General features: G+C 41.5%; 1 protein-coding gene across 4 annotated transcripts in view; it reads left to right on the top strand.

Annotated features, from left to right (window-relative positions):
* BRAF (B-Raf proto-oncogene, serine/threonine kinase) overlaps positions 1-22,915 on the top strand; it is a 131,511-nt gene that overhangs the window by 67,352 nt on the left and 41,244 nt on the right. For 3 of the 4 annotated variants that reach the window (XM_075939782.1, XM_075939791.1, XM_075939774.1), the window contains exons 6-9: positions 377-525; positions 1,647-1,766; positions 14,564-14,723; positions 17,925-17,961. In XM_075939782.1, the coding sequence (XP_075795897.1) occupies positions 377-525; positions 1,647-1,766; positions 14,564-14,723; positions 17,925-17,961 (466 nt within the window). Of the gene's footprint in view, positions 1-376; positions 526-1,646; positions 1,767-14,563; positions 14,724-17,924; positions 17,962-19,341; positions 19,462-22,915 lie in introns of all 4 variants that reach the window. The other variant, XM_075939797.1, reaches the window with a different exon arrangement.

Here is a 22,915-nt window from a genome sequence, read left to right as displayed (position 1 = left end):
CAGTCTATAAATTGAGATAACTATCAAAGGACATATTTTTCAATGGTTTTGTGTGTGCCGTGGCATCAACATTTACTGCATTTATTGATAAAAATCTACCCCCCCCCCCCCAAGTTTAATTATAAACCATTTGAATGTTCCCAGTCTTCTGATTTTGAGGAAGGGTGTCATCTGATAAAGGTAAATAAACCCCTCTAAAGCAGGCCTTCTCTCACATCTAGTTTATTTACAGTGTGTTTTGGTATGTTCTGTTTAAATAGATTCAATTTGTTTTTTCCTTCAGCTATATATTTTGATAGTAATACCTTAGTGGAAACATAGAGCCCTTTCAGATTACAAAAATGTCCTATCTAACTGTTTGTTTTTGACACCACAGGTACGAAAGACGTTTTTCACGTTAGCATTCTGTGACTTTTGTCGAAAGCTGCTTTTCCAGGGATTCCGATGCCAGACTTGTGGCTATAAATTTCACCAGCGCTGTAGTACAGAGGTGCCACTGATGTGTGTTAACTATGACCAGCTTGAGTAAGTAATCAAAATTCCTGTGTGCTTTAGTTCAGATGACACAAGAACTAGTTGACAGATGTAATTGAGAAAGTCAAGAGAAGTGCCTAAGAAAATACATTAGTGAAGCTGCTTCGGTGAGAATTTATAGTTCTTATTTTTTCTGTGCTGGTTCAGATAACCAGTTCAAGTTCGTCCTTAGAAAGTGAATAGGAGGGCTGAAATCTTGATTCAGTAAGACAGATTTTGGATTGGTTACATATGTTATTACCCAGTCAAAGAGATTCCTCACCAGGGCAATGATAGTGACTCATTTAAATGTGTTTAGATGCAGATAAATTATCTTTGGCCAGCTACAGTTAATTTGGTCTCAAATAACATTGAACTTTTTTGATCAATTAGGTGGAGTTGACATTTGTTTTACTGCAAACTTGGCTTAAAAAGTAAAATTCATTGGTAATATTTGTATACCTAGGTAAAAAGTATGAAGCAGAACCAAGAATAGGGCAGATTGTTTCAATATGCATTTATTCTTGAATTTTTATACTCAATTTGTTCTGTACCCAGGACTTGTAATCAAGGTTTCTGCTCAATCAGTAGTGATTTTAGTACCGATCAATTTTAACAGAGCTACATAAAGCCATTTAAAAGACCTTCCCATTGGGGAGAACTTCCAAATAAAGTTTTATTTCCAGCTTGCGTTCATCACAGTTCCCCTGGCCACTTCTAGATGATGAACTAAGAGATGTGGATGCAGTTGTTTTATCCTAATAATAGCCTCCTTTGAAAGTCCCTTTTTAATATTCTATCACAATCTTCTATATAAGATGACATCACAATCTTCTTAACATGAAGGTTTAAGTTGTCTGCTTTTACACTGCTTAGAAAGTAGGTTTTTTCAATTTCTAGCAAAGGTTTTAAAATAACTTTAGACAAAAAGATACTCAAGGCACTAACTCTTGCTCCCCTGCAGATAACTAACAACTTGTGAAAATATATAGATAGTCTGTTAGTGTGCTCTCTATTCTACAGTTTAGAATTTGATACATGACTTTTTTTCTTCTGTGCCTATTATGTTTGAGCCTTCTGGGTTTTGCACAAGTTAGGTTTGTTTTTGTTTTGTTTTTGTTCTTACCTCACAGTTTGCTGTTTGTCTCCAAGTTCTTTGAACACCACCCAATACCACAGGAGGAGACCTCCTTAGGAGAGACCACCCAAGCATCTGGATCATACCATTCAGTGGCCTCCTCAGATTCTACTGGGTAGGACAATACTCCTGCTGTTTAATGACACGACATTTTAGTATTGTTTGTCTTGAAGTATTCAAAGTACTGCTTCAGATCCTCTTTGCTCACCTGAGTAATTAGGCCCTATCCTGCTAATATTTGCACATGTGCTCAACTTAAGTTCACCAATAGTACCACTGATTTTAGTGGGGTTAGCCACATGCTTAAAGTGAAGCATGTGCATAAATGTTGCAGGATATGCCTCTTAGTTGTACTTTTTTGCCTATAATAGTGTAGGCCTGATCTACTATCTTTAGTTTTTTTCTGTATACATTGCTTTGCATCCACACACAAATTCTGTCTTTTTGCTTTATCTTGCATCTTATCCTGCTATAACTAATCTGCTTTGAAGCAACATAATTTTATTTCAGAATGAGTTATAGCAGTGTAAGGATTGTATGCACACATCTCCATTTCAAATGAACAACACTACTTCAGGTAGTCCTCCCACTACTGTCCCCACCTGCATATTATTTCACATCTAGATACACCTGCTTTGGGATACTCTTGCTTGGATGTCCTCCCTCTGTGTAAACGCTGGCATATATGCATATGCATCTGTTTACAACACCAGCTCTTGATCAATTCACAGATATGAAATCCTTCCAAAGCACTGTTCCCTGTACTTCTGCATGTTCCCATCAGGGAATGCTGTACTGCCTTGCCCTTTAGAGAGAAGAACATGTTTACTTTCGTCTGTTCAGTAGTCACCGGAATGCCAAGATCTACCAGCAGCTAGCAGAGCAAACGCAGAAGAAGGGGTATTCCTGGGACACATGCCAGTTCTGTTCCAAAGCAAGCAGCTGATTCAGAAATGCTAAAGATAAAAACAAGACCTCTGTTCATGCTCACATCACATGTATATGCTATGAAGAGCTGGACTGAATTTTGCCCAAGAAGCCACCACAGAATTGTTGACAGCTGGACCATGGTCCATAATAAAACAGACACACCTTCAGAAACTACATGGGCAACCATGGACACCTGACTAGGAGGAATTTCCCCTGGGCAGCCAAGATCTCTTTAAGAGAGACCCAGCTTGATACACCTCCGGGGACCCTGCCAGAGAGCCAGCATGAGAATGCTGCAGAGAGTATCTCAACCAGTAAGTATTAAGTACTGTAATACTATTATCCATGCCATTAGTGCCTGTTCATGGGGATTTGGAAACCTTTCTTCTGGGTGCTAGCTGTGCGCCATGATATCTAATAGATGTTGCTACAGCAATGGCAGATATGTCCATCTCTTTGCAGCATCCTTACTCTTTGGCTTACTCAGTTTTTCTCTGGTCCAGCCAGCATGGATGCTGTAAATACAAGCTGAAAATACAAATTGTTAAAAGGAGCTTTTCTCCCCATGCAGCATATTTGATAGCATGCCCGTAGACTACAACACACTACATCTCTTCCCTGTGCTGCTTGATATTACATTTCTTTATCCCTCAACCACCTCTGCCCCTACCCACTACCATCCATGTGACACCACACAAGATGGTGACTAGATGGAATCAAGAAAAATGTAAAAACGCATTGCATCCAAGGCAGTTTTAATATAGGCAAAATAAAAGCCAGAAGTTTTAGAAAATTCATGTAAGACCACAATTTAGTCATGATCTTGAGTTTTTTCATATATGTGAAGGTAAACAAGATAAATTGGCCACTAGTGGTTCTTTTAGGCATTTCATTTTATATAGACTTGTGGTGACAGGTGTTATAAAAGGCATGTAAGCTTTTTGCAAAGCACTAATTTATTGCAGTACATTGCATTGGGAAAACCATACAGGACATGCATCACAGCTGCAAAATTCTGTTTATTTGTTGTGTGCTTTATGCTGATCGGATGGTTTAGAATTATGAATAAGACTTTTAAGCAAAGATAGTGATATAGTTTGATGTACACATTACAAAGTAGTGCTGTCTTCCCATAGACACTCATGTAGGTAATGCTTTCTTTTCACTCCAGCAACAGCTCCATGACCAGTATCAAATAACAGTGCTACACGTCTTCCTGGTTGTGCCTTTGCTTTCTGAACAAAACTTTGAGACATATCTCAGAGTAATAACGACCAATGTAAGGGCAGGCTGCAGGGTTGTATAAACAATTACTAGCCTGTCCCATGGGAACACGTAGGCCTTCCATTCCCCCACCCCAAAACAAGCAAGCACACATTCAAAAACTATCCTTATATTGAATGTGAAAGGTGTTACTATATTGCAATAGACCCAACTAAAGTTAAATAACTTCAAAAAAGTATTATATTCCAGCATACCTCTGCCCTGGGAAGAACTCAAAGGAATAGAATTCCAAAATGGAAAAAATTTGGAGAGAAGTAATGTTTTGTCATTTTTGGCACGATGGCTATTATATTGGTATAGTGACTACTTGTATGGTTTTTCTGTTTTCCCAGAGTGTGGCATGACACAGCTCACATCAAAAGGGGCGTTATTAGTAGCTGAGTTCTTGGCAAACCTCTGAAGGAAGAGAGAGTGGAGAAAGAAGATGTTTGGTAATCTCATGAATGAGTCCCAGCAGAGAGCAAAAAACCCATAGGGTAATGGAGCAAAGGATTTATGCTGCAGGACAGGCATGAGAGAGAGGACAACAGGGCATGTTCTGAGGAGTTGTCAGGAGAGTATATGGACTGACTGACCAAAGAAAGGGACATGCAGGAAAGGATGCTGGACATGATGTAGAAGGAGACAAGTTTGCTGGAGAACAATGTTCTGCATTCCCAAGTAACACTCTAACCTAATCCTGTGCTGCCACCTATTAACGCAGTGTACTGAGAGCTCCCTTTCATTCTCCAACTGTAAGAGAGACAGTTTTCCTACACCATTCACCCCCAAGACAAGAAGAGAACACCAGTGATCTCTGCCTACAGATTTTGAGGTCCTAGCTTAACAAACTAATTCACTCTATTTCTGTCCAATTTTAATTCTTTTTACGTTTGCACTTTCTTGTTATTTGTTAAATCAATAGTGTTGTTTACCTTTGCACTTGTATCAATTACACTTTCAAACAGCTTTTCCTACCAGTACCTATTCCTAATAAAATTAATTCAGAAACCCTATACCTTATATTGTATTCATTTCATTCAGTACATTAAATGTACTTTCCTCACCTGCTCCCTCTTATTAAATAGCACATTGCATCTGCAACCTAGATCCCTGGACCACAGGGACATATGGTTGAGAGATCTTTTTCAGCTGTTCATAAAGTTCCAAAAATATCTATACTACCAGTTCAGTCACACCAAACTGGTTAGCTGATGACTAGTACAATTGAGAGAGTGATGACTTTCCATATTGCAGTGTTCACATATTTCTCCATGTTCAGGAGGGACTCTCATTGGGGCAGCCCAGTGCTGCAATTTCAGGTTGAGTTGTACACAGATTTCTAGGAAAGTGGCCTTCTACATCCTGAAGGTTTGCAGCACTGTCCCAGCCCACTGTTAGGTTCTCACTGGCTGGGGCCACAGGTAGGGTTGCCAGGTGTCCGGTTTTGAACTGGAGAGTCTGGTATTTGAGCTTTCTGTCCGGGAAACAAATTGAGAAAATACCGGACATATAAATGTCCGGTATTTTCTAATTAAGTAAGTTTTATTATTATCATGAGTATTGGTACGTAGTTGCGTACTGCCTGGCTGGTAGACACACTCATACTGCGTGAGCGTGTCTACCAACCAGGCAGTATGCAACTACAGTACACAGTAGAGGGGAGCAGGACAAGATGTAATCCCTGGGGCTGAACTAGCCCGTGTGCCCTGATGGGACCGTGCACAGGATGGGCAGCACCCCAGGATCTGCATGCGCGCGGGTCAGTCCTGCTTCCCACCGGCTGGTTCCCCCTGCTCCCCTCCCCCCCAGCCAGCCCTGCTCCCCCAAACCCTCCCAGCCAGCCCTGCTTCTTGCCAGCTGGTTCCTTCCCCCGACTCCCTCCTGGTCAGCCCCGCTCCCCGCCGGCCGGTTCCCTCCCGGCCAGCCCCACTTCCCGCCAGCTGGTTCCCCGCACCCCGATCTTCCCTGGCCAGCTCCACTCGTCCCAACCCCCTCCCAGCCAGTCCCGCTCCCTGCTGGTTGGTTCCCCACCGCTCCCCTCAATCCCCTGCCAGCCAACCCTGCTTCCTGCCAGCCGTTTACCCCCCTCTCCTGCCCCCGATCTCCCCTGGCCAGCCCCGCTCCCCTCCCAGCCAGTCCCCACCCCTGTCTGAGATCAAGTGTGTCTGGTATTTTTTTGAAATCATCTGGTAACCTAGCCACAAGTAATACTGCACCGAGTAAGGCCTGTCTCAGAAAATGTTGTGCAAAAGTAGTCTCCTCTTCTCTTATAGTATCCAGACAGCATTTTTTGTTGTATCCATTTTATCCACCTGTGGGGAGAAGGGTCATATCTGGCTTAAAGGGAAAGGGGGTTCTCTTATCCCCAAGCAGTGAGAGGCTCTGGCCAAGTCTGCCCTGCACACACCGCAAAGCAGCAGCTCTTGCCTTACAGGGGCAGAGCTTGGCTCCCTACTTTTATGTGACTGTGTGTTCAGAATAGGGAGTCAGGCTGTATCCTGTAGACAGGGGCTACTGGTATGGAGTGAGTTCTTTTCTCATTTCTTTTCTTTTATACATCATTTGTTTTATTTTGTATTATTTCATATTTGTGGAAAAACAGGGCTCTAGTGATTTTGCATGTCCTTCAAAGCCACCTGCTTGATTTCTAACACATCTTGAGTGCCCTATTTGTATTAATTAGGATTGCCAACTTCTTTATTTCTGAAAATCTCACCCCCCAAGCCCTGCCTCATTTCCTGAGGCCCTGCCTCTGCTCTTCCTCTTCCCTTGGGGCCCTGCCCCCGCTCTCTCGCCTCCCCTCTTTCTCATTGCTTGGTCCTCTCCACCTCCCTCTGCACTGGGGGCTGGGATGGGAGTTTCAGTCTGATGTGGAGCATGCAGCTTGCCTGTCTACAAGATGTAGATAGGAAGTGGGACTGCCTCAACAGGTGACAGCAAGATAACCAGTTAACTGGTTACCCAGTAATCGTCATCCTTACCAGTACCTGGTTAACCCAGGAGCAGTTCCCTGCCTGCAGCCTGAGCCGGGGGAGGAAGGGGGGACAGGACCAGAAGTCGCCCCCCCCTCCTGCGCTTGAGACTACCGGCTCCTGCTTCCAGCCCTTTCACCTGAGGGGGAGGGGACTGGTAGTGGCAACCAGCAGCCTTAAGCATGGGGTAAGAGGGTACGGGAGCAGGATCCCACTTAATTGGTTAACCAGTTAAATAACTGATTAACTAGGATTTTACATCCTTAACAGGAATGTTAGCATCTGTTCAGTACATTTGATTGGCTGCTGCTAAGTCTCCATTTTGACTGGAAAATTAGACACTTGGCATCCCTGGGTTTAATAATGGTCAGGATTGAGGTGCTCAGCATGCTGCCTGGTTGTAGTTTGAACATTTGAAACTTTGAAAAAATAGAGCTGGCTAGCAAAAAATAGGCTAATTATGGGATACAGTGAAAGGAATCATGGGAGTTTGACTTAAATCCCACAGTTCCAGAAAGTATCTCACAACCTACCATGACAAATAGCCCTTAATGGACTGAGCCTAGCACCAGAAAATTGTACTCAGATACATGCCCAGAAAATTACACTTATTTAGAAAAATCATAGTTCTGTATAGATGCTATTTCTCTCAAGCAAAGTGACCTAAGCTACTTTAGACAAAGCAAAGTACTAGATACACTCTTTCACTTTTATTATATCTGTATAACATAAATGAAGGAAAAACTATATCAAAACACCTTTCTTTGGTAGACAAAACCATAAGCACATGAAAATTGATAGACAGTCCATATTAAAACTTGAATGTATTTGCTATTTATAGGGGAAATAAAATTTTAAAGGAGAATTATATATTTTAAACTATTTTTTTCAGATTTCTACATATTTTGGGGACATTGTGTGAGGAGAGTGGGGAGTTGTGGGTCTTTAAAATCGGTGAAATATTGTCATTTACAGGCCTGTATCCAAGTTGCCTTCCTATTCCTAGGGGCCTTGAACTTGCACCGTTTAACATCAATGGGAGTGTTGCAGTTTACAAAAGATTAAATCTTAGACTATGTCTTATTAGTACAATAGCTTAGGCATGTTCTCCTATTTTGGGAAATTGAATTTTACCTTTCTCTCTAACAAATTCCTATAGGTTGATGTCAGTAAAATAAGAATCAAACCAAGACTTTATCCTCTCTTGTGGCACAAACACTGTAGAAATATAGTGTCTGTTTTCTGTGGGGATAAGGAGGTAAAGTAGAGTCTTTTAGGGGGGTAGGACTTAGGGATGTCAAATCCCATTAATTAGTTAATTGTTTAAACTTTAAATTTAATCAGTTAACTGATTAAACGGGGGTGGGCTGGAGTAACCCATGCGTATGAACTGCTCTAAACTGACTGTTTCTAGCCCCATGCTGGCCTGCCAGATCCCAGCCCTCATGGATCCAAGGGTACGTCTAGACTACCGCGTTTTGTCGACGGAAGTTTTGTCGACAGATACTGTCGACAAAACTTCCGTCGACAGAGAGCGTCCAGACACATTGAGTTCTGTCGACAAAGCAGGCTGCTTTGTCGACAGAACTCCGTAGTCTGGACGCAATGTTACAGGCAATAACACCTTCTGTCGACAGAGTTCTGTCGACAGAAGGTGTTATGCTTCGTAAAATGAGGTATACCAGCGTCGACAAAACTGCTGAGTTCTGTCGACGTTATGTCGACAGAACTCAGAGGTAGTGTAGACGCTGGTATAGTTTTGTCGACAAAAGTCCACTTTTGTCGACAAAACTAGGTAGTCTAGACACACCCCAAGATGCCATTTCTGGCCCCACGTGAAGCCACTGTGGGGATGGAGCAGCCCTCCGCCTTCATCAGGCTATGAGTGGGGAGCTGCTCCCGGATAATGATGATGGATGATGTTTACTCAGTTACCCATTCACATCCCTAGTAGAAATGTGCCAGACATTTGCTGGTGGGCCATGAATATTTTATTTATGACTGATTTAAACATCCTCACAGTGGAAGACACGTATGTGGGCCTGGGAAGATACTGTGCTGGATAATGTGGCAAACCTCACAGTACATCGAAAAAGAACTCTCTTCTTTTCATATAGTCTACAAACTGAGGAGTTAACCACACTCACAAAAAACAGAGAAGCAGAAGACTTTGAGAATTTGGCGCATAAATTGCTTCCCCCCCTTTATGAATCCTGGAAGTGCTTCACATCCCCAGTCTGCCACATCTGTGCCACTGTAAACGTTTCTTCTCTCATTTAAGCTACTGCCCCTTTGATTTTGTGCGTAGTTCTCCCTTCTCTTCCAGCAGCTGATGTTTCTCTCCTCTCCTACCATACTGTAGGCCAGGGTGGGCAGAGGTGCATCTGAACCCCACACAGAGATAAAGTTACACCCCACAGGACAATGGACTATTCCTCCTTCTTTGAGTAGTGTCCCTATCAGTGCTGCGCTGTAAGTATACTTGCATCCCTGTGCTGGTGATGGGAGAACTTTGGCAGCAGTGTCTGTCTGACTCGCACATGCATTATCCCCTCTTGTGTTCTGTCATGAGGTTAACTAGCACTACATGGGTGAAACTCCCTCAGTGCCTTCTCCACTTCCCATAGCTAGATATGGAGTCATTGGTAGTCCGTTCATTGGATTGTTATCTCTATTAGAATTCACATAGTGAATCCCATTCTTAGTTGTAGAGTTCCTCTAGTTGTTTTTCTTTTCTCTAAAACAAGAACCCTCTCTTTGTCTGGGAATTGCCCCAGTGCAGGGTATGTCCAGTGCCTGGGGGTTGAAGAGGTGTCTCTTTGCAATGAGACTGCCCCAGCAGCAGGCAGACATTCTGTTGCCTTGAGAAATGCCACATTTTCCAAAAGCATGGTCTCTGCCAACAATTAAAGTCCAGATCTCCAAAGAAATGATACTAAAACACCTCCTCAGTGAAGGCAGCCCTCCAGCCTACCCTAGGCCCATATCAGGAATCATCCACCTGGTGTGAATCCTCTTCTAAGGACTATGAATCAAAGAAAACACCCATGGACCTCTCATTTAAGGCTTCAAAAAAGCGAGCCATGAGTCCCCAGAGTGAGTCTTGGGCTTTCAGAAAAAGATCTGACACATTTGGTATTGTTGGTACTGACTGCACTGAAACTATCGAAACATGATACTCATAACTCATGAGCGTCTGGTGCAGCAGGTACTATTGATGCACCTAAGGACTGATGGGCAAAGCCACTGAGGCAATGGTACTATCAAGGACAGGCAAAGACAAAGAGTGCCCCATCTCTGGGAAGATAATATCCATACCGGTAGCACCATTGGCACTGTCAAAAACATGCCTTGGAGCCGGTATGGCCCAGATTGCCAATTACCTTGGTACCATGGACCCAGCATTTACAACTACCTTTGGTACTGAGTATGATGGCACCATAAAAGTTGAGACTCAGAGGACTTCACAGTATCTGAGGTATCAGAATCTCTCCTACTCAGTACTGGAGCCCAAGTACTGAGTTTACTCTAAACACAGGACTCTCTGCCGATACCTATGTCATGCAATTCCATTTTTTAGTCAAGAATCAGATAGTGAAGAGAACCACCTTTCTTATAGTGTCTGCCCCCTACCTGGGCCCCCTCAATCATACCCTTCATCTGCTCCTCAATCCTCTGTGGTATGGCCAGTCATGGGTCAAGCCAGTGCGACCCTTTCCACCGCCCTAGTAGTGCTACTGGGATCCCTGAATGGCTTACAGACTCCATGCCTCCTGAACATCTAGTGCGGCCCATCATAAACATTTGAGGTGCTCTCTGTGAGCCACAGTATGCAGAGCATCTGAAAGAGATCATGAAAGAACAGGAGGTCAGACCAACATCTTTTCCTCCTTTCCAGACAAGGCAGTGTTGCCTCCTCTGCCTCTAACAGACGACTTCAGGCTATTTCATAATTTGGCAAAACAGGTGGGAGACACTTTACAGATACCTCTTGAGAAGGTGAAAGACACCCATCGTAAACTCCAGGATGCCTTACACTCCTTCTCCATAGTAGCCCTTCTCATTAATGAGACCCTTCTGGAGCCGTCCAAGCGTATATAGTAGATTCCATTATCAGTCATGCTTATCTGCAAATGGACTGATAAGAAATATTGTGTCCTAGCTAGAGATACGGAATTTCCTTTTTCCCCAACCCTCCCTAATTTGATTGTTTTGGATGCTATGAAATCCATAGGTCATCCACACCAGTTGACATACACCCTCTATGACAGTGACTGGAACCATCTCAGACTATTTGTGAGAGAGGCCTACTCATCCACCACAGTGTAATTTAGAATTGCAAATTATCATGGCCAGCTAGAAAAATACAGTTACATGAGTTACTCCGAGTGCAACACATTTATTGATCAGCTTCCATAGTCAGGAACAGTTTTCTGCCATTGTTAACAAAGAACAACTTGTGATCAAGACAGCACTTCAGTCAATGCTTGATACAGCCAAGTCAGCAACCCAGTTCATCTCCACATCTGTTACATGGCAAGCATTATGGCTGTCATTGTCCAGCTTTCCTTTGAGGGTCACCAGACTGTTTGCCAAGGAGACGGATGCATCCCTCTATACTTTCAGAGATTCCAAAGGTACTCCTCAGGTCATTAGGGATTTTTACACCTGTACAAAAAAAGGAAATTTAGTCTTGAACCTCAACATAAATCCTGCACAGCACATTTTCCAGCTCAGTGATCCTATGAGCTTCAAAGGAAAAAATCAGGTTTTCAAAATGCAAACTGTCAGGCTTTCAGTCTTCTTCTCCACAACCATCTGCTTCCTCCATTCTTCCTCTTCACAAGCATCTGCCTCCTTCAGTCACCCTATTCACAACCATCTGCCTCAAAACTTCAGTTTTGATGCTTTGATCAGGTCACCAAGAGATCACTCCCTTTAACAGCAACTCAAGATAACTAATCTACAGGGCTCGACAAACTGCGGGGAGATCTACTCGCCAGTCCCGCACCGCACATGCACCAGACCGGCACTGCGCATGCGCACAGCGCCAGTGAACAGGGCAAACAGCTGAAATCTACTCACCCCGGACGAGTGGATACAGCGATTTGTTGAGCCCTGCTAATCTGCAACATATATTTGGGTGTCTCCTTGCTCCATTCCACAACTGGAAATGAATAACATCTAATAGATAAAAGACAGGACTAAGCAGCACTTTAAAGACTAACAAGATGGTTCATTAGGTGATGAGCTTTCATGGGCCAGACCCACTTCCTCAGATCAAATTGTCAAGTGGGTCTGGGTCTCAGAGCACTAAACAAGTTTGTCAAAGCTCAAAAATTCAAGGTGATCATATTAACGACAGTTATTCCATCTTTTGAACAGAGAGATTGGTTCTTGGCCCTCAACTTACAGGATTTTTGTTTCCTCGTATCGATCCTGCCTTTCCACAGTTGATTACTTCAGATTTACCTGGGACCAGGAACATTAACAGTACAGAGTACAGTAAAACTCCATTGGTCCGGCATCCAATGATCCGGCACTCCTGATGGTCCGGCACCATCAGGAACCTAGAAGTGCTCCGGCTGCTGGACAATTGGAGCTGCTCTGCACCTGGCTTCCCGATTCAGCTGCTGCTGAAACTGCCTGGGGCAGAGCAGCTGGGGTGCTGCCGGGTTGGTCCCATAGCGCTGCCGCTCGGGGCTGCAGGACCAACCCGGCAGCACCCTAGCTGCTCTTGGGAACGCCTGGGGAAGAGCATCTGGAGTGCTGCCGGGTTGGTCCCGCAGCGCCCAAGGGCGGCGCTGTGGGACCAACCCGGCAGCACCCCAACTGCTCTGCCCCAGCCGTCCCCGATTCAGCCGCTGCTGAAATTGATCAGCGGCTGACTCCAGGAAGCCTGGGGCAGAGCATCTCTGGTTAGCCTCGTGGCAGGGGACAGTGCATGTGCAGACTGAATGGGCAGTGCTACCAAAGTTATCTGATCATCAGTGCAGGGATGCAAGCACACCTACAGTGGAGCAGCCAAAGGGACAACTGGTCAGTCATTTTGTCAGAATTTTACATGTATATTAAAAAAATTACCTAGCATTGCTTGGGCCCTTAACACAATTATTTTTTGATTTTTGGAAAATAAAATTAAAATTAACATGCTTCATTTAAATCATTGCTCGGGGGTGGGGCTAAGAATGAGAGGTTCAGTATGCCCCAGGGAGAGAGGACCACCCCTGCCCTCTTTCTTCACAGCTTGGGGCCAGGTAAGAAGTGTTTCTCCATGGTCAATAAAGCTACAGTGGGCAAAGGCGGGGGAGTGATGAAAAGAGAAGTGGGTGCATAATACTTTGGTTGAAAGAAGCCATCTATTTCTTGGTCTGTGCTAAAATGTATAAAATCCCTAAAGAAAAATGGGATAAATATGGCTCTGCCTGTAAGGTGGACTTCAAGATATCCTCTCTGGGTTAAAAAAATCATTGTCTCTGTTGAGGATGCTATTCCCCTAAAGATCAACTAATAAAAGATTAGAAATAATTTATTTGAAGGGGACTATGATAGAATCTTGTTGGTGATGCAAGCTGCTTTGTCCTTCGCTTCCTCTTCCATAGCCCTATCCTGTCCTAGCCTTTGTGGAAGTGGTTAACTCACCTATCAGCCTGGAGGATAGAGGACTGCCCTGTAAAACGTCTCAATTAATTCAAAATATCTGTTACCTGCTATTAAGTGTGCTGTAAGCGTAGTTTTTCTTTGATTCAGAAAATGCAAGTATTTCTCATTAACTTTTTGCCTAAATTCATTAAATCTTACCAACAGACCCAGCAATGATTGACTTTGACTTGAATAAGAGACGTATATTGATTTACTACCCTTAACTGAAATATGAAGATAAGTGACATGTTGTCTTTTTACTAATTAAAAGGCACATGTGGATATTTTCTCTAAGTAAATGATAGTGTCTACAAATCAAAGTTAAGATGTTAATAGCATTTGAATGACCTGCAACCGCTACTTTTCCATCTCAAAAACAGGTCTAAATATTCCAAATTACATGTTTCAGGTCAAAACTCTCCAATTCAGTGATTGTAATACTTGTAAGTCATATTTTAAAATATTGTTCGGAGTGATTTGCTGGAGACAGAGGCCAAAAGTTAGTGTTTTTATTTTTAATTTGATACTAATAATTCTAACTACAATGACAGCTGTAATATTGTTACCTTTGCTCACTTATAGTTTCAGTCTGTCTGTCTACTGCGCAGCAATCCTGTTCTCATATGTACTTTATTCTGAGAGATCAGTCAGACTCAGGAGACTGATGTAGTACATCACTTTTAATTGTCATTGGATTACCAGTAAGAAAGGGATTCCACATTTGCCCCTTGGCATAAGAAGCTGTGGAACAGCCCATTCTCTGCATTGTGAATTTGGACTCATTGATTCCCAGCATAAAGCGAATAACAGGGGTAGCGAGATGCAGTAAAGATTGTTTATGCTTTAACCCCAGAACATTCTGTTTCACCATTTTGTAATTAGGGAGCTCACACAGCAGGGACTAGTTACAATTAATCCTAGGGCAGGCATAGACTGTTAAATATAAATTAGTTTTGATCGGTTCTTTGTACTTGCCTGCTACAGAAATTATCTTTTTTTACATATCATAATTGAAAAGAAAAGGATATGCCGCACCCTGTATGGAATATGTTAAGCCATTTGTACATCTAAATCTTCTTTTTTCCTTGACTTTGTTTCTCAGACCACCAATTCTCCCTAGTCCTTCTCCTTCAAAATCCATTCCAATCCCACAGCCCTTCCGACCAGCAGATGAAGATCATCGGAATCAGTTTGGGCAACGAGACCGATCGTCTTCAGCACCCAATGTGCACATCAATACAATAGAGCCTGTCAATATTGATGTAAGTATCAATACAAGTTTGGTCACTAACAGCGGAGTTATGCTATTGAGGTCGTAACATACACTCACAAATGTTTTAAAATCCTTGCTGATTTACTTATATCTTCATAAATCCTAATTAACCAGAGGAGAGTTTTCTACAGTCAGAGCTGGGGAAAAAAATCAAACAATCTCTTCACAAATAATATTGAATCCCTCTTGACAATCAAATTCCCACTTCTCCACACTAGCACACCACCACAAGCAATTAGTATTAAATCAATCCCTGAACTTGTTATTGCTAGCAACACTCCACAGGGTGTTGATCCTGAAAAGCCAGTAACAACCCTTGCAAGACATCCTAAGTATTGAAAATGTTTTTTTTAAATGTTTGATTTCTTGTATCACTTACACTGGGAATAATGTTTCTAGCATTGGAGGCTCTGGTTCTTGCAATAATTTGAATTTACCAGCGCTGCTTTGAATATCAGAAATGGTGTATTGCCCCACATGTACCATGCTTAACATGTTCCTTGAACATCCAATACTTTTCTACACTTTGATTGTCTATTTTTGTCTGTATTCGTTGGCATTTTGGAGGATCAATTTGAAAATCTGAAGGACAAATACATTGTTATGAACTAAGCATAATGCTGGTCAGCACTACTACTGCAAACTACTACTAACACCAATATCTTCTTAGTTTTTCTAACACATACCTGTATCCTATAGAGACAAGGTGAGTGAGGTAATATCTTTTATTGGACCAGCTTCTGTTGATGAGAAAGACAAGCTTTCAAGCTTACACAAAGTTCTTCTTCAGGTATGGGAAATGTATTCAAGAGTATCACAGCTTAACACAAGGTGAAACAGATTTTTTAGCATAAGTAGTTAACACAAATTTCCAAGGGACCATCCAAGGTGAAGTGACCCATTAACACTTCTCTAGTCATAGTGGGAAAGGAGGGGCAGAAACATGGTTGGGGGGAGACAGGGGAAGAGATTTAATGGGTTATAGATTATTGTAATAAACCCAGTGTCTCTGTCCAGTCCTTGGGTTTTTTTAGTTTCTAGCAAAGTCGTAAATTTGAGCTCCCAGGCTTATCTTTTGAAGGTCTGCAGGTTTCCTTTGAGGATGAGGACCGAGAGGTCAGATATAGAGTGCTCTTTTTGTGAAAAGTGTTCATCTGCAGATAATATGGCACTTTTGTCTTTTAGAATTTTTCTGAGAGTTCATTTCAGAGCTAATGACTGTCTCATTTCACCTATATAATTGATATTGAAGCATTTAATTTACAGGATGAGGTGTACTACATGTTGTGATAGGCATATTTGGGATTTTGAAAGATGTGTTTTGGAGGGCATTGATTGTGGTAGCAGTGGAGATATGTCTACTAGTTTTATATCTTGTTCTTGCAAGGTTTGGTGCTGCTTTGGTCCTGGTCTATGGGAAGCTTGCTTCTGATGATGTGCTTACAGAGTTTGAGGTTGTGTTCAGGAAATATTTTTTTCTCCACTGAGTATGGGTTTTAACTGTTTCATAATATCCCATATGTGTTCCAGTGTGGGGTGATAGGTGATAGCTAGGGATGTACAGTTGGAGGGGGTTTATTTCTGTATTGAAACACATTCTCTTGGGATATATGGGTGGCCCATTCTATAATGTGATCACTTCTTGGTGGAGTATCATTGTTTGGTGAATGATGATTTAAATGTATTAAGGTGTATATCCTGGAATTTCTCCTTAAAGCAAGTTCTGTGGTATCTGACGCCCTGGTTGTGGATGAGATTTCTTGATGTGTTTGCAGTGGTTACTGATCTGTGAAGGTAGGCATGGTTATCTGTGGGTTTATGTATATAATTGTCCGTGAGGTTACATCAGTGAATCTGGTTGTGGTGTCCAGAAATTGATGCTAGTTTGGGAGTGAACTAAAGGAAGTTTAATGGCTGTATGGTCGTTGTTGATTTTGTGGGGGAAATCGGTAGGGGCCCATCTATATTTACTGGAAGAGCGATGCTTCGGAGGTCGATGTTCTGGCGTTCAGTTTAGCAGGTCTAGTATAGATCTGTAAATCGAACGCCGAGGACAGCTTCCACCGGTATCCAATACTCCTCCTTTTCAGAGGAGTAAGGGAAACTGATGGGAGCATTTGCTCCCATCGACCTCTCGCAGTATGGACACCACCAAGGCTCTGCTTAAGGTAAGCCGAGTCCAGCTATAAATTTTACGTAGCTAGAGTTATGTACCTTAGGCCAACATTCCTGGTCTAGTGTAGACCAAGCCTTAAAGCGTTTAGATTGTCCAGAGGATGAAAATGTTATCAGCATCAACATGTATATCAGGAATATAATTAGTTTCACAGTGCATTTGTCCAGGAATTTTTCCTCAAGGTAGCCATAAAGAGATTTGCATTTTAGGAAGCCATCACTGTATCCATGGCTGTTCCTATGGAATTAAAAGTGTTGTTGAATGTAAAATTGTTATGGCTGAGGATAAAATGGGTGAGTTGGACTTGATTGGGTACTAAAGCCTGAATCTTGGCTTTTAGTACCTTACCTCTCCATTAGCCTGCCCCCTGAAAAATCACTGAGTGTAGTCGATTGAGTGGTTTTGATTTAGCAGCAAAGCTACCAAAACATAAAGGTGCTCATCTAGACAATGCTAAAGTGTCGAAAGAGGATATGCATATCTTCTTCCTATTTCGCTTTCGAAAGCGAAAATAGTTTAGATGCAGCTTTTTCGGCAAACCTCCTCCTTGGTCGAAAAGCCGCTCTTCCTCAAAAAATGTTGAGTTGGTATCACCCACTTAAAAAATTGGTGTCCTTGGCTTTGATGTGACATTCGAGAGCATTTTGTGTGTCTCACTATGTAACTGGAAAGATGACTCCCAATTTGGTTCAGTTTTTCCCATTCATGTTGACTAATTGTAGGCCTAAATCAATACCTATAAGTATGCATCTATAACTAGCCTATACTTCAGGTTAGTGTTAAGTTACAGTATTTGAAATTAAGTGATTTCTTAAAGTTTCATACATTATTATATATATTTGCATATAATTGTAATAATTAGATTGTAAGCTCTTCAGGGCAGAGGCTGGATTTTACTCTTTGGACAATTCTTAGTGTGATGGAGCTGCAATCTTGATGGGGGCTTTCAAGGAATACAGTGATACAAATAATAATGTATGAACCAGATACATACACTTGTGCTTTTGTTTGTAGGACTTGATTAGAGACCAGGGGTTACGAGGAGAAGGAGGTAAGTAGTCTTGGAACTATTTTCTTTTCTAAGAGTAATTACGCGATTGCCTTAGCCTGTCCCCTTTGTACTACTTCATTTCTCCAGACACAGACTCAGAGAGAAATGTGAAGAGAGCAATGAAATTTATTTACATGTGTTTGTCCATAATGTTTAGCATCTGTCTGATAAGGGTTTCAGCCATTCACCAGTCATTCTAGGAGTGGGGGAGAGGGAAGGAGGAAAGTGAAATGGTCACTGATGTTTTAATTTTAAAATAATTTTATTTCTAGAGAAGGGGAATCCCCTCTGTTCCTGATGGAGCCTGGAGGATTTTCCCCAATATACACTTAAACCTCCAATCTCATTCTCAAAGCCCTTCAAGTCAGCCACTACCTTTCCATCTAAGGAGTCATCAGAGACTTCCTTTAAAGTCTGTCAACAAGTTTTGTGAACTAGCCATATGAACTGCTGTGTCTTCTAAATGGCATGAGATACACTTGAGCTTCTTCGTCCCCTCTCCCCAGCTGAAGCTGCTGCTTTGCTGTACTGCATTGCATGCCTTTGTTAACTTGGGAAACAAGTAATAGCATTAACTCTGAGCTAAGGCAAAATTAGTGACAAAGGGCAGAATTATCATTTTTCTTTCACATGTCAGAGCTCACAATCACTACTGTGCAGCCTGCTTTCCACAGGAAGAACCCTAAGCACTGGCTGTCAAGGTCTTGTGAAAACATCTCCTTTGCTGTGCTTAGTTACTTGACATGACATAACTTATTCCTAATAAAGAGGAGATGTATGTGACCGCTCATCCAGCTCCAAATAGTGAAGAGACTTGTTATCTCCTTTTAACTATGACCTGCTTCACCTCTCAGCAAAGTCTAAGTTAGCCTGATCTCTCTAGCTCAGTGACTTAGATCTAAGCTACAGCTGACTTTGGCTTTGCTATGTGATTTTGTTAACTAGTATGGTGGCACCTGGCTCCTGCTTTGTGTTTTCAGGAGCTATTATTTCATATACTGGTTTATAGAACCACTCCTTTTCCCCCCCTTAAATCCATAAACCTACTGAAAAAGAAGGTGTCAATTTTGACTATCTTGTATGTCTTGGTAGCTGTGGCTTTCAGTAAGTTTTGCCCATAATGTCCAGCATTTAAATGTCGTACTATCATGTCAGTTTTAACTTTGGTCATAAGCTGTCTGCTTGGCATCTGAGAACAATTGGCTATTCCCCTTCTTGAAAGCATGTTTTTAATAATTGGATAAGTTTTTTCCCCTTCAAAATCCAGAAGCAATCTATGAATAGGAGTCAAAGCTTCCTAATTATTTCCCATGACTTCTTTCATTTCTTCTGTGTGTCTGTCTTCCTGTCTCTGCCTGCCCGTCTCTTTCTCTCTAACAGCCCCATTGAACCAGCTGATGCGCTGCCTTCGGAAATACCAATCCCGGACTCCCAGTCCCCTCCTACATTCTGTCCCCAGTGAAATAGTGTTTGATTTTGAGCCTGGCCCAGTATTCAGAGGTAGTTGGGCTCTTCTTTCTTGTTTTCACCCAAAACAAAATAAGTAACACCACAGATGCTGTTTGTGCCTCACCCTCACACTGTGTGTATGTAAGTGTGTGAGTTTACCAAAACACCTCAATTTTTTGCTTGGCCTGGCTGGTATGCTTTGAATGTGCTTTTCTCACATACTCACTTCCACTTCTATACATGTGGGATTACTGTATGTTAAATCTGACTTAAAGGTTCTAAAGCAAGGAATTTCAGAGTTAAGGTTTCCATACTGTCCCTAATATAGCTTGCTTATATGAGGGACCTAAAATTTCAGTAGAATGAGACTAAGGACAAAGTGACATCCTTAACTTGGAATTTCCTTGACTGTCAATTTAACATTCTAAGGGTACGTCTACACTTGCTCTCTAGTTCGAACTAGGGATGCAAATGTAGGCGACCGAAGTTGCTAATGAGGCGGGGACTTAAACATCTCATGCTTCATTAGCATGATCTCGCCGGCGCGTTACTCCACTCAACATCTGTTTCGAAAGTGAAAGTACGTGCCGGGACGTGTTAGTTCGAACCAAACCCCTTGGTTCGAACTAACGTTACTCCTTCAAAAAATGAGGAGTAACGTTAGTTCGAACCAAGGAGTTTGGTTTGAACTAACGTGTCCTGATGCACACTTTCACTTTCGAAACAGCTGTTGAGCGGAGTAACGTGCCGGCGAGATCATGCTAATGAAGCATGGGATGTTTAAGTCCCCGCCTCATTAGCAACTTCGGTCACCTACATTTGCATCCTGAGTTCAAACGAGAGAGCAAGTGTAGACGTACCGTAAGAGTTTTCAGTATTTAACATTCTGTATTTAAAAAAAAACTACTGTAAGAAATAAAATGCAATTGCAAACATTTCCCTTGATATTTTGTTAGGTCTTAGGCTTTTGGAGATCATGTAAGTGTCAACTTGCTATGATTGATATGTTTTCAGAGAGTTGCACTGACATCAAGTTGGGGAGCTAGTTAATTTGAACCAAATCAAACACTAGTTCAATTATTACAGTTCTCTACATAGCCCTATTGAAGTCAATACTTGTTTGTGCACTAAAATTGCTAAATAATACCATCGTTTTGACTTCTTATCGGGCCTAAGATGGTCAGTAGATCTATTAAATGCCAGAGCGCTTAGTGTGATTTCAAATGCTAAAGAAGCCAAGTATTAAATAATGGCATGGAAAATTGTGTGTGTAGATAGTTAGTAATGAATAATCCAGTGCCTACTGTGTATGTTTTCCAAATGCTACTCTTCTGGCTGTTTCAAAGATTTTTGTTTTAGAATATTAAGAGCAATTCACTTTATGGCAGTAATGAGCAATTAAGGCTAGTGAATGGGCCACAAGACTGTTGTAACCAAGACTGTTTTCTTGGAGAAGGTAGTTATTCTAACTGAATTTGCATACCTAGAATTTTCAAGGTATACCAACTAAACTGTAGTAGTGCTTTGATTGGATGCAGAGGGAGTGCCCGGCTCTCACAGTCAATGTGTGCAATCAGCGGGCGCCTCTCTTCACGTACCCTTGTTTTACATGCATGTCACTTGAGTAATACCAGTAGGAAAAACCAACACGAATGGAAACCAGTGGAATCTGGCAATCCTGTGTGTGGGCAACAATAAACAGAATGTCTTGTGGGTCACAAATAGAACTCGGATGGGCTGCAGGTTGCCTACCACTGCTTTATTGATTAAACAGTTGGAGAATTGTTCCACTAATGTTTTAGAAGAGAGGGATTTGCAATACAATTTTCATCTGAGAGACAAGATAAAACAAATAAAAAGTAATTCAATATAATGCATTAAATATATACGAGTTGATGTACAAGTTTCACTCCTACAGCCTGAAGTAGTCAAACTATAATAAATGGAAAAAACAAGGCTTCTAGTTTACTTACAGATGGATTCACTAAAGCATTTCTAACTTTGTGCTGTAATCATATTGTCATGAGTATTGTGTTGATATCTCTGTATCTTATGTTTAAACTTGAGCATAAGAACCTACCTACTTCTAAGTAAGAAATCGTTCTCATTGAACTTTGACATTACAGCTAAAATCTATCTAACAGGGTTATAGGCTTATTGAATCTGACCTTTAAATGTGAGATAATTAAGTTGAAATATTTGTAATTCTGAAAAATGACACATTTAACACACAAATCGTAGATACTACAATATTAAAATAAAATGATGAAATATAGAAGTATTAGAATTTTTAAAAATCCCACCCGTGCAAAATCAGTGGTTTCCAATTATTGGTGTATGTCTGGTTAAGTAAGACATCTGGCACATTTATCAGTACTGGTGTTTCACATGTTCGTGATAATATTCTAGCTATTCCTACCCAATCTTTATGATGAGTTTTCATGATGGTTTGCATATCCCTTTTGTCTGCCTTCCCTTTTCTATGCTGGGATTTGGAACAATGAGATCAAACCTAATTGAAAAGACAGTAGCAGCCAAGGTCTGGCAGACTTCTGTACCCTGCTATACCCTGAAAAGTGGAAACCACTGAGTTAATTCAGAGGTTTTGAATTGGAGTTTTAATACTGTTACAGTGGAAGTCTCCTTTCAAACAAGAATGGAGCTGCTGCATGAATCAGGAGAAGGAAAAATAAGTGGCTTGTACCAGTTCTCCAAGCACCACTGTAATAGAAAACATCTGTGAAATACTGGAGATTTTGTATGGTGATATGTAATGATTAGCAGAGCTGCACAAATTTAACTAACAAGTGGCCCTGTTTTATGTCCCTCATGCTGGGAGTGTCAGTTTAACCTTGCTACTAGTAAGTATAGGATATTTTAGTTTGAAGTGTTCTGTAGAAATAGGCATTGGAGCTCTGAAATGCAATCCTGATGTTAGTGACATTTTTCTGTGTAGCTTTGTTTACATACACTGTATGCTAGGCAGATGGATTGCTCTTTTGTATTTAATGTAATACACCTCAAGTAGCTAACTAAAGTACTTGTTCTTTCAAATCTCCAGTGTACTTTAGTATACTACTTTGAAATAAGTGCTTTCTACTAGCAGCTAGCTTTGAAACAGCCAAATGTTTTTGAGATTGTACTTGAAGACTCAACTGGAAAACATCCCCAGCTTTTACAGTCAATCTATTTTAATTCCAATTTGTTGCACCCTGCAATTGTCAGGACCCTAAAAAGTTGTCAACAGCAAGTCTGGGAAGATGGTTCTATTAACTTAATTATTGTATTTCTATTTTTGTTATCAAAGAAACTGCATATATAAAAAATAATGTGCAGTGGTGTTTTTGTTGTTCAAAGACACTGCCATTTTATTAAATCAGCAACACACCATTGAAGACTCTTTGGCATACAAGGAAATTTGCTATCGATTAAATTTTGGTCTTTCCTGCTTCCTGAAAAGGACTTTTCAGTATTAATCAGATGATAATACAGTATTACTAAGTGC

Source organism: Pelodiscus sinensis, chromosome 1 (assembly GCF_049634645.1).
Source record: "Pelodiscus sinensis isolate JC-2024 chromosome 1, ASM4963464v1, whole genome shotgun sequence".
NCBI classification, from domain to species: Eukaryota; Metazoa; Chordata; order Testudines; family Trionychidae; genus Pelodiscus; species Pelodiscus sinensis.
Note: the sequence above shows the minus strand (reverse complement) of the source record. Positions and strands in the feature narration are given on the sequence as shown.